Source organism: Macaca nemestrina, chromosome 9, assembly GCF_043159975.1.
Source record: "Macaca nemestrina isolate mMacNem1 chromosome 9, mMacNem.hap1, whole genome shotgun sequence".
NCBI classification, from domain to species: domain Eukaryota; kingdom Metazoa; phylum Chordata; class Mammalia; order Primates; family Cercopithecidae; genus Macaca; species Macaca nemestrina.
The window spans coordinates 41,063,573-41,076,384 of record NC_092133.1 but is presented as its reverse complement, the minus strand read 5'-3'; the positions used below and the strand labels follow the sequence as shown (position 1 = coordinate 41,076,384).

At 41.7% G+C, this 12,812-nt stretch overlaps 1 protein-coding gene across 4 annotated transcripts in view; it reads left to right on the top strand.

The window, feature by feature from the left end:
- The first annotated feature begins 7,244 nt into the window (after positions 1–7,244).
- The window catches only part of LOC105480188 (exocyst complex component 6), a 214,472-nt gene continuing 208,904 nt past the window's right edge, over positions 7,245–12,812 (top strand). Inside the window, exons 1-2 of one of the 4 annotated variants that reach the window (XM_011738755.2) lie at positions 7,245–7,495; positions 11,128–11,239. In XM_011738755.2, the coding sequence (XP_011737057.2) occupies positions 7,459–7,495; positions 11,128–11,239 (149 nt within the window). In that variant the 5' untranslated portion in view covers positions 7,245–7,458. Of the gene's footprint in view, positions 7,496–10,982; positions 11,036–11,127; positions 11,240–12,812 lie in introns of those variants that run through there. The other 3 variants (XM_071069486.1, XM_071069485.1, XM_011738732.3) reach the window with 3 other exon arrangements.

The following is a 12,812-nucleotide window of genomic DNA, read 5'->3' as shown; positions in this document are numbered from 1 at the left end:
AAAGAAGAAGAATAATTATAGTTAATTAAAACAATTAGTCTAGAATTTTCTTGTCGAATTAGAAAAACGCCGGTTTAATGAAGTAGTAAACATTACTCATACTTGTTTTGATTAATCAGTGTCTTTATCATTCCTACTTAAGTCTTCCATTCACTCGGCAATCATTCAGTACATGCCCACTACGTCCCTAACATCGTCTAGGTGCCTTGAATCTAAAGAAGCATGAGGCACATGCCTTGCCTTTGCATAACACATGGCCCAGCAAGGTAGATAAATATATAACAAAACAACAATATTAAGGGATAAGAACTTCAGTAAAGACATGTTCAAAAGATTTATGGGAGATAGCAGCAAATTATAAAACAAGTGGCGTTTGAACAAAGTCTTGAAAGATGATAGTAATAACTGACACTTATTGATGCTCATCATATGTCAAACCCTCTCCTAAATACTTTACCTAACAAATGCTTAGAAGTCATGTAATCATCACAACCACCATTTGAGGAAGGTGACGCTATATTATCCCTATGTTAGAGACAGGAAAACTAGTTTGGGAAATGTATTCTAGATAAAGGAAGTAACACGTATAAAGGCTTAGAGATATACAAAACCATGGCATGTTCCAAGGAGCAGGTGGATTAGACCAGTAGTAACATTCTAATATTCATAGAAATACCATGACCTCTAGGATTTTATAAACAGAAAAATGGGGTAAGTCATATCAGAGATTTTGAATAGACTTTTTAAAACTATGTTTTAACTAAAAAAATTTAAATTTAAATTTATTTTTAAAAAGTCTTTTGTAGAGATGGGGTCTAGCCATGTTGCCCACGCCAGTCTTGAACTCCTGGCCTCAAGTGATCCTTCTGCCTGGCCCCACAAAGTGCTGAGATTACAGGCGTGAGTCACTGTGCCCAGCCACCTCTTTTCCTATTACTAAGAAATTTTATTCTTTAAAGAACAGTAGGAATATACTTTACTGAGAAATCACAGATCCATTGAAAGATCAAACCATTTTTGTAATGAAATATTATATCCTGAATTTTTTAAAGATGATATAGAAAACATATAATGGCTCTGTAGAATCACGATTTTTTAATGCCATAGATTTTTCTTAAAATACTAACTTTCTGGCCGGGCGTGGTGGCTCATGCGTGTAATCCCAGCACTTTGGGAGGCTGAGGAGGGTGGATCACCTGAGGTGAGGAGGGCGGATTACCTGAGGTCAGGAGTTCAAGACCAGCCTGGCCAACATGGAGAAACCCCATCTCTACTACAAATAAAAAAATTAGCTGGGTGTGGTGGTAGGTGCCTGTAATTCCAGCTACTCCAGAGCCTGAGGCAGGAGAATCACTTGAACCCAGGAGGCCCAGGTTGTAATGAGCTGAGGTCATGCCACTGCACTCCAGTCTGGGTGACAAGAACGAAACTCCGTCTCAAAACACAAAACAAAAAACAAAAAACTAACTTTCTAATAACGAACTGTATTACTATAAGTCTGCTGAAAATAACAATGCTATAGTTTTAAGAGCTTAACTGAATATCTTGAAAGATTTCCTAATGTTGAAATACTACTACTGATATAATGAAAACAACTTTTCACTATTTTATTTTAGATAGCATTTGCAAGACAAACTCTGTGATATTATAATTAAATATTTATTGGTTGCTCTTTACTTACAAACCACTGTGTTCCTGTGTCCAGATTATTGTTGAACAAATATTTACCAAACACCTATGTTGTGCCAGCCATGGTGTTAGCTTCTGTAGCAGCACAACAACAATAAGAGCCCAAGTCTCTGCTTACTTTTCTGTCTCCACACTTGTCTCAGGCAAGCAGCCCCATGCTCACCACCCTGGCCATACTTTGACTTCCCTAGCCATGTCCTCTCTCCACATTAGCGGTCTCTCTTCGCACCAACTTCTTTGCATATGACTTGGCTATGAGTTTTTCCACCACCCTGGAATATCCAAATGGTATCCACTCTCCAATTCACAGTTCCAATGATCCCTCCTCTGGATACTCTTATTCTCTTCCGAGCCCCTCTGTTTTTAAAAAATCATGGTAACCATTTTTCAGTGTACGGACCAGTAGTGTTAAGGATATTCACATTGTCATGCAACAGATCTCCAGAACGTATTCATCCTGCAAAACAGAAACTCTACATCCATTAAACAACTCCCCATCTCCCCCTTACCCTCACCCCTGGAAACCACCATTCCACTTTTTGTTTCTATGAATTTGGCTATTTTAGATTCCTCATGTAAGTGGAACGATACAGTATTTTTCTTTTTGTGACTAGCTTATTTCACTTAGCATAATGTCCTCAAGGTTCTTCCATGTTGTAGCATGTGACAGGATTTCCTTTCTTTTTAAGGCTGAATCGTATTCTATTGCATGTTTATACCACATTTTGCTGATGCATTCATGCGTTGGTGAGTGCTTGGGTTGCTTTTCCTGGCATTTTCAATCCCTTCTTTTCTAGCACTCACCTCTTACTTTCATGTATGAAATCTATCTTTTTTCTTTTCTTATCTATGTGTTTCTTCATTTTTTAAAATCTATCTATTCATCCATCCATCCATCCATCCGTCCATCCATCTGTCCGTCCGTCTGTCCATCCATCCATCTGTCCATCCAACAAATATTTATTGTCTCCTACTTCCAGGCACAGTTCTAGGCACTGGAGATAATATCAGTGAACAAAACAGAAAAAAATTCCCTATGCTCATTAAACTGCATTCTTATAGAAGAGACAGATAATAAAAAAGTGAAGTGTACAGTGTGTCCAAAGACAGAAAGTACTATGGGACAGAAACAAAGCAGAGGGAGTGAGGTAGGGATAGAGAGTCCCAGCTCAAGGTTAAAATGCTGGATTTTATTTTTAGCAAAGCTGTCATTGAGTAGGTGATTTTTGAAGGAGTGAGCCAAGTGAATATCAGAGGTGAAAGCATTTCAGAAAGAGGGGAGAGCAGGAGCATAAGCCCTGAGGTGGAGCATGCCTGGCAAAGCGTGAGGAACACTGAGGTCTGTGCAACTGGAGTGGAATGAGACACGGGTAAGGAGCACGAAATGAGGTCAGGGCAGTCCAGGGCAGAGGGAGAGGCAGAATGTGGAGGGCTTGTAGATTATTTTAAAAGCAGGATATGTTGTCTGATTCATAACGATATTATTTGAAGGAATATTATTTGAATGAATAAGTAACAGTCTCCTATGAATGCACTACGTGTAAACCATGTCTATAGTACTAATGTGCCTATGATGCATTCCATGGCCCACACAGTATTTTTTTAAATATTAAACTTGGCTGTGTGTGGTGGCTGGCACCTGTAATCCCTCACTTTGGTAGGCTGAGGTGGGCAGATCGCTTGAACTCAGGAGTTCAAGACCAGCCTGGGCAACATGGAGGAACCCTACCTCTACAAAAAAATACAAAAATTAGCCAGGCATGGTGGCATATTCCTGTGGTTTCAGCTACTCAGGAGGCTAAGGTGGGAGGATGGCTTGAGCCCAGGAGGTGGAGGTTGCAGTGAGCCGAGATGGCACCACTGCACTGAAGCCTGGGCGACAGAGTGAGACCCTGTTGCAAAACAAAAACAAAAACAAAAACAAAAACAAAAAATTCCCCATGTTGAGTATTATGGAAAGGAAGTGAGAAATACCTGTGTCCACCCTGGGCAGCATTTCTGTCTTTCAGCTTACACTGTCAGATTTGTATAAGGCAGAGTGTCGGAGGGGACAGGCAAGTGATATCTTGTGGCAAATAAAAAGCTGCTGCTATCTGTGGCATCACCTCTGACCCTTAAAGCCAGAAGATCCCCCCACAGACCAAATGATTCCAGAAAAGCAAGTTGCAAGAGCTAAAGGTCATTCTAGGCTCAGGGGTTCCCACGCCTTTGTTACTCCTGATTTTCCTGGATTTTTGTTCATCTTCTAGGCCCCCAATTCGATGCTGACCTCTGGCTCCACTGGATTTGGGAACTCTCATTCTGCCTTTCCGAAATCTTGGACCGTATCATTTCTTAATGTTTTATGACTCTGTTAGCACTTTCAGGTATGGCCTATCAGCGCCCCAAATCGTAGTCAGTAGCATATAATATTCCTAGATATTTGATGTATTTTGCTGCTTTTGTATATGGTATCGATTTTGTATTTCATTTCCGAATTGTGACTAACGTATAGACGAGCATTTTTTGGTCTACAGTGCTTGCTAGATTCACTCATTTATTCTGTTTGTTGATCTCTCTAGATTTTCTATGTATACAATCATATATTCAGCAAATATCAATTTTTCTTCTTTCTTACCAATCTTTACATCTTTTATTGCCCTATCTTGACTTATTACACTGGCTACATTTCCAGGACAATTTTGAATGGAGCTAGTGATTGTTGTTTTCCTGAGATGAGGTGGCCAATGTTTGGCATTTAGTCAGCAAACAAGATATTAGTGTTTTGTTTGTTTGTTTGTTTGTTTTAAAGAGTCTCGCTCTGTCACCCAGGCTGAAGTGCAGTGGTGCCATCTTGGCTCACTGCAACCTCTGCCTCGTGGGCTCAAGCGATTTTCTTGCCTCAGCCTCCTGAGTAGTTGAGACTACAGACTTGTGCTACCACACCTGGCTAATTTTTGTATTTTTAGTAGAGACAGGGTTTCACTATGTTGGCCAGGCTGGCCTTGAACTCCTGACCTCAGGTGATCTGCCAGCCTCAGCCTCCAGGGTGCTAGGATTACAGGCGTGAGCCACCATGCCCAGCCTGTTTTGTTTTTGTTTTTGTTTTTGTTTTAATAGACTTCTATTTCTAGGTTGCTGAGTTTGTGTGTGTGTGTGTGTGTGTGTGTGTGTGTGTGTTTACTTTTTGTTTTTTTGTGGACCTTTCAAAATGCACAGGAAGGAGTGGGGTAGGGATGGGAGGGAAAACTCCAACTCCACCAAGACTCTGAGCAGGATTAAACACCAGGTGATATTTACCAGGGATGGGTCACTTTCATCTGGTATTCTTCTTCTACTGATATAGGAGTTTAGAAGAAACTATTTAGGCAGACAGAGTAAGGAAGTCCTCCGTAAGCGTTTCCTTTTAATGAAAAGCAACCCCCAAATCATTTTCTTTTCTAACAAAGAGGAGCCTGTAAAATTGAGTTGCAGACATAGAAAGGCAGGCTAGAAGCTTGCATGGGTGAATGCTGGCAGCTGTGCCAATAGGGAAAGGCCACCTGGACTAGGCATGTTCAAAATGACTACTCCATCTTCCCTTTTCCTTTCCACCCACATGTGCCATAGGGAGCAGACAACCGGGGCTGGCCAAGTGGAAAGCCCATTTGCACAATAAGATTAGGGTGGGGTGGCCAGCTTCTTCATGCACTATGTAAATGTCACAGCTGGTCCAGCCAATCTGTGCACCTTATGCAAATCAGACATCACCCCCTCAAGCCTGTCTATAAAATCTGATGCACTCCCGGCAGGCTGGAAGTCCCATTCAGACGCCCCTCTCTCTCGCAGGAGAGAAAGCTGTTCTCCTTTCTCTTTCTTTTGCCTATTAAGCCTCTGCTCTTAACCTTACTTCACATGTGTCCACGTCCTTGATTTCCTTGGCATGAGGCAACGAACCTCAGACAACAAGGCCAGACAACAACTCCACTTCACTACCTTCTGGGGCACACCTGCCTTGTCCCTAGTTTCCCAGATATGTTTCCTAGAGACTGTGAATTGTAGAGGGGGTTTCTGTGCCAGTGATACACATGAACATGTCAGAAGCATTTGAACCAGTGTGACTCCATCTTGAATAAAGTCTGGGTTAAATGAGGCTGATACCTACTGGGCTGCATTCCCAGGTAGGCATTCTAAGTCACAGGATGAGATAGGAAGTTGGCACAAGACACAGGTCACAAAGACCTTGCTGATAAAACAGACTGGTGAAAAAGCCAGCCAAATCCCACCAAAACCAAGATGGTGATGAGAGTGACTTCCGGTCATCCTCACTGCTCATTATAATGCTTTAGCATGCTAAAAGACACTGGCACCAGCACCATGACAATTTACAAATGCCATGGCAATGTCAGGAAGTTACCCTATATGGTCTAAAAAGGGGAGGAACCCCAATTCTGGGAATCGCTCAGCCCTTTCCCAGAAATCTCATGAATAATCCACCCCTTGTTTAGCATATAATCACGAAATATCAATAAGGATAAGCAGCTGAGCACCCATGCCACTGCTCTGCCTATGGAGTAGTCATTCTTTATTCCTTTATTTGCTTTATAAATTTTCTTTCACTTTATGGATTCGCCTCAAATTCCTTCTTGTGTGAGATCCAAGAACCCTCTCCTGGGAGCCCTTTCTTGTAACAAACATAATGCTTCCCACTAGTGGTTCCAGTACGGAGCAAGGAGCCTGGGAGTCTAGTCTTGGTGATGGAGTGAGAAAGGTGAGCGACTGATGCCATTTTATTTGCAGAATAAACTTACTTTAAAAAAAAAAAGGTTGATTTCCAGTTCTAGAGGGACAGGGGTTCCTAGCAGGCCAATGGGACAGAGACTCAGTTATAGAGAAAAAAGAAAAAGGCCTAGAAAAGGGCCCCAAGGAACAGGACTATATCAACTTCACACATGGCTTGATGGCTTGATGGTGCGTCCCAAAGATCAGCCTGGGCACTACTGGCATTTCAGGCTGGAAAATTTGTGTGTGTGTGTGTGTGTGTGTGTGTGTGTGTGTATGTGTGTGTTGCAGGCCAGGTGGGGGTTTGTGCTGTGCATTGTAGGTTGTTTAGCAGTATCCCTGGCCCATTCCCACTAGATATCAGTAGCACTACCCACCTCCCATGGTGACAATCAAATACGTAACCAGACATTTCCCTCGAGCAGGGCACCCGCAAGATCACCCAGTTGAGAACCACTAGCCTAGGGTCACTTAAACTTCTCGTCAGTGGTCAGACTTAATTCTAGGAAGTAGTCAAAGAGTTTGAGCTGCAGCTGGGAAGAGAGGTTAAGGGTCCAGACTGGGAACATTCCAGTCACACATGCCATTCTTTTTTATGGACATCTTGGAATATGGCTGTTTCAAAACTTTCCACTTCCTCCTTTTCTTTTCCTCGTTTGATGAATTTGTTGTCAGCACTATGAGACGGGGGAGGTTGTTTTCTCTCTTACTTTTGGGAGGAGAGCCTCTCTTGTTCATTTAATCGTGCAAACTTCCGGCAGGAAATGGCACTCAAGGAAAGTTTTGAATAAAAGGAAGATGCTGGTTTAGTCAGTGGAAACAGGAAGTTGTTGCCCTTGTCTCAAACGGTATAGAAGAAAGTAAGAGGCAGAGAGAAACTGCACTTAGCAGGACTGGGAGGAGCAGAAGACAGTAGGGTGGGAGTAGAGGGAGGGTGGGGAGAGCTGAGGAGCAGAGGGAGGCAACCGGGCCACCAGGACAGAAGACCTTGAATCTCCAGGCTGAGCTGGCTGTACCGGAAGAGGATGAATGTGCTGTGTAGGAGGAGTGGGGTCATACAGTGACAGTAAGTCAAAGCTATAGTGGTTTGTTAATTAAACTACTTTAGAGTATAGTATTCTTCTATACTATATTCTATTTTTTTTTTCTTTTTTGAGATGGAGTCTCGCTGTGTTACTCAGGCTGGAGTGCAATGGCATGATCTCGGCTCACTGCAACCTCCACCTGCCTGGTTCAAGCAGTTCTCTTGCCTCAGCCTCCCGAAGAGCTGGGACTACAGCCGCGTGCCACCATGCCCAGCTAATTTTTGTATTTTTAGTAGAGACGGGGTTTCACCATACTGGCCAGGCTGGTCTCGAACTCTTGACCTCAGGTGATCCGCCTGCCTCGGCCTCCCAAAGTGCTGGGACTACAGGCGTGACCCACCGCGCCCAGCCTATTCTATTTAAATTAATACATTTTCTCTCCAATATTAAGAGCATATGCCTACATTGTAAAATCTTGAATAAAGAGAGAGAGAGAGAAAGCAAATGTGGCAAAATATTAACAATTGGTGAATCAGATGAAGGGTATATTTTTGTTCAGTTTATATTCTTCTTGTAATTCTTCTATAAGTTTGAAAATTTTCAAAATTAAAATTTGTGCTGTGTGGAGAGAAGAATGAATTTTTAAAACCATAGGATATTTAGAACTGGATCAGTCATCACAGATGTATGTGTTCATGAATATGTGGCCTTATTTATGAATTTTTTTTCTCTTCAGCGTAATATAGTGATGCTGATGGCTCTCTTAAGAGTGATATCTCGGCCAGGCGCGGTGGCTCAAGCCTGTAATCCCAGCACTTTGGGAGGCCGAGACGGGCGGATCACGAGGTCAGGAGATCGAGACCATCCTGGCTAACATGGTGAAACCCCGTCTCTACTAAAAAATACAAAAAATTAGCCGGGTGAGGTGGCGGGCACCTGTAGTCCCAGCTACTTGGGAGGCTGAGGCAGGAGAATGGCGTGAACCCGGGAGGCGGAGCTTGCAGTGAGCCGAGATCGCGCCACTGCACTCCAGCCTGGGGCACAGAGCAAGACTCCGTCTCAAAAAAAAAAAAAAAAAAAAAAAAAAAAGAGTGATATCTCATCATGTATTTATGTATTTTCAGGTCCTGACAAATACAATCTAGAATTGTCAGATTTTTGCATAATTTGCACCATTTCCTTACAAGGCAGAGGTAACTCAGCTTGTAGCTTTCACTATCATTCATTCATTGGATAAGCATTTCTTCAGTATCTACTATAACTGTATACAAGGTGTATGCTCTCTTTTTTTGAGACGGAGTTTTGCTCTTGTCGCCCAGGCAGGAATGCAGTGGTGCAATCTTGGCTCACTGCAACCTCCGCCTCCCAGGTTCAAGCGATTCGCCTGTCTCAGGCTCCGGAGTAGCTGGAATTACAGGCGCCCGCCACCACAGCCGGCTAATTTTTAAATTTTTAGTAGAGATGGGGTTTCACTATGTTGGCCAGGCCTGTCACGAACTCCCGACCTCAGGTGATCCACCCGCCTCAGCCTCCCAAACTGCTGGGATTACAGGTGTGAGCCACCGTGCCCGGCCTACAAGGTGTACACTCTTAAGCATTATGGGGAATACAAATATGAATCAGATAGACATTCAGCACACGTATAATCTTATAATTTGGTATAAGTTTAAAACCTTGCACATAAAGAACTTCTTTTTTTTTTTTTTTGGCTGGAGTGCCGTGGCCTGATCTTGGCTCACTGCAACCTGTACCTCCCAGGCTCAAGTGATTCTTGGGCTTCAGATTCCCAAGTAGCTGGGACTACAGGCATGTGCCACCACGCCCAGCTATTTTTTGTATTTTTCGTTGGCCAGGCTAGTCTCGAACTCCTGGCCTCAAGTGATCCACCCGCCTCGGATTCCCAAAGTGGTGGGATTACAGGTGTGAACCACCATGCCCGGCCAAGAACTTTAAGATAGATTGAAAATTATTATTTTTGTCAAGTCTCAAAGGACTTACTCATCTTATTGGGAAATGGTGTGAGGCATATTCGTGCTGCATTTGTTCCGTCCTGCCATGGAGCAAAACTAGGGCTGAGGGTTGGGGGCTATTGATGGGGTTGAAGTGAAGAATGCTGCATTGGTTTGCCATTGCTCTATAACCCATCAGTTTGTGGCTGAAAACAACAGTCATTTAGTATTGCTCTTGTGTCTGTGGTTCAGTTGGGGCTTGGTTCATCAGCATGGGTTTGGATGGGCAGTTCTCTTTCAGGCTACTGCAGCTAGATGAAAATATATACCTTCCCCTGAAGGTCTGTGGACCCGTGGGGATTACTCTATTTCACGTAGCTCTCAGGGAATGCTTTTCTTAGGTGATGGCAGAGGTGCAAGAGGACAAACAGAAATATGCCTTAGAGGCTTTAGAAAGTCTAGGCTCAGAACTCACATGCTGTTATTTTAGCTTATGTATCACTGGCCAGCAGAAGTCACATGGCTGAGCCCAAAGCCATGGGACAGGCACAAATTAGTGTGCCCACAGTGAGGTACTGGCAAGGGTATGGATGCAGGCAGGGGTGACAAACTGGTGCAATCTATGACAAATGCCACAGATTGTAGTTATAGCATGCTTTGAATACTACATTTTTAAGAGAACAAACTTCAATTTTTTGTCAGAGCTTTTAAAAAAGTCTGATAAAAACTAAAAAAAAAAAAAAGCTTCATATGGAAGAATGTCACTACTCATTCCTTTAAATATTGTCTTTCTTGTATTAAGCAAGAAAGCTGAGCTTAAACTGAATTGAAGAAGATCAAGTGCAAGTGGTGATGGGAAATGGGAAATACACGCCCATTAGTTCTTCAGGCCTACTTGGGGCTGGCTGTAGGGCACGTTTTCCTTTGCTACTTTGGGCCTCTGGTTCATGCACTCTTTCTTCCTCTCAGTGGCAGCTAGCCTTCTTAAAACCCTGACATCTTCGTTCTCTTTCTTCCTCTCCATCAAAACCTACTCTGCAGAAGGGATCTAGCAAACTCATTCACAGTGAGGCATAAGGAACTGAAAAGGAGTAAGATCTAAATGCCTACAGCAGCATTTGTATTTGAACAAGAGATAAAAGAACTAATGGCTCTATCGCTAATGGAGGAAATTGACACTGCAGAATAGAGAAGCAAAGGAGATAGACAGGGTACCAAGGAATTAGCCTAGTGACCTCAAAATCACATCCCATAACACATTTCATTTTTCCTGGGCAAATTACCTCCTTGGGTTTGTGGTCAAGGGCATAGTTGCAGTAACAACTAGAAATGTAGCTTTGGTTATGTATTTAGCATAAATAATATTAATATATATGCCTTGTCAAATCACATGCATTTAGTAAACTTATATAGTGTAATGACTCTAATTCCTACATACAGTTATTGTCTTTGAGAAACAAGTGAATAAATATAGCCAGCACTAGGCAGGAACTTTCCGAACTGTGTCAAGGTTAATAATAAGTAAAATGTTATAAGTGGAGACAGGACAGCAACAGCTGTGCAACATTCTTGGAAGCAAAGACTTTGATAGCATGAAGTCAGACAGTGAGCTTGTTTTTGTTGCTCCTTTGGGTAAACAGAGAATCCTTCTAATAATTATAAGGAAAACGACATTTATTTTTATAAATTACAACAGTTTTTCACTCAATATCTGATGTCTGCAGCTGGGAAATCAGGAGCTTGTGGAACGATGTTGGAAGAAGAAACAGATCAAACCTATGAGAATGTCCTGGCTGAGATTCAGTCTTTCGAGCTGCCTATTGAAGCTACTTTAAGGTAGGGCACCGTTGCGTTTTATTGTGTCTTCTCTAGCGGTGGTAAGGTGGTCCTTTTCCTTGCTTTTTATAATTCTTTATAAGAGTAAAAAATATTTTTGCAAAACAGTTACAGTTCTGTATGTACTTAATCTCAAAGTTTTCTTATCCTTAGAGAAATTACAGGACATAATTAATCCATTTTATTTTCCATGTTTCCTAACTCATCACCGTAAGATTAAAAACTATGACTTTCAAATGATCAAAAAGGACCTCAATTACCTCCAAATAAATGTATATGAGGTTTCAATTGTTTTCTTTAACATATCACTTAGTGAAAAACATCCAGAACAATTAGACATATCAATGAAGCCAATTTACATTTGGGTGGATATGAGTTGTAGGAAAAAATGTGGACCATTTATTTGTATTTTAGCTGCTTTCTTGAGTGTTTGGTGACCGCTCATGTATTATTTTGTTTCCATATAAGGTTTATTTATTTTTTTCTTTTTAACATCTTCTTGGATACCAACATATAAGGTTTAAAAATAGCTTATTTGGTAATGTGGTTATTAATTTGCACAGTTCAAGAACAGGATTAAAATGAAAAACTATATGTCATTGTGTTCAAAGGGCAGCTTTTAAAATTTAATTCTTTAATTCTCTGTGTCTGCCTGTCTCTGACACCTATCAGTGTGGGAACAAGATATTCATCACTGAATTTGATAGTGACAGTCAATAAATATTTGTTGACTAATATTTGTAGATTAAGGGGAAGGATATGTATGTGTGTGTGTGTGTGTGTGTGTGTGTGTGTGACCTCTTCATTCTCAGAAAGGCCCCAGGGCCAAGTGCTTCTAAATCCACTAAAGTTTAAACCTGAATAAATTTCTCCCAGCTATTTAAATCTTATTTTGCATTAAACATAATTTGAATGTCTTCAAAGCTCTTAGGGTGGTGTTCGGGACATGGTAAACAATTGAGATTTGTTGGTTGATTCTTGGATTATCAATGTGTAGGTATAGTTGCAAAATAATTAAACTCCATTATAACTATTATATATAGCTTCATCCTATCTGAGCTTCATAAATATTCTGTGAAAAAGGGCTGGTAATTTTCAGTGGTAGAAACCAGAGCTTTGTAGCAATGGAAAACTCAATAATTTTCTCCATATGGAGCATACTTTGAATTGTTCCATTGCCTTCTAAAACTTGTGTATCCGCCTGGTGGCTAGGTAGGTGGTCAAGTGCTAGGTGCTAGGTAGTTAAGTGCTAGGTGCTAGGTGGCTAAGTCTAAGTGGAAACAAGAGAAAGGGTGAAGGGAGCCTAGATGTGTTTTAGTTACCATGGCCTCTACTCCCATTGCTGCTTCAGAGCCCTTGGTGTTCAACTTGTAACCCCTTCTACCTCTCCCTGGTCTCACAACCCTGGCCAACATCTACAGACTTTGTCTGTCCTTAGAACTATCCTGTCAGCTAGTCTGTCTCTGGTGTTGGACTTGACTTCCTTTCTTGGTGCTTGGATCTTTTTTATCTTCTCTTCTTAGGACAAATATCCCTGGTACCAATCTTGTACCTGGCCTTTCTACAGCAAAAA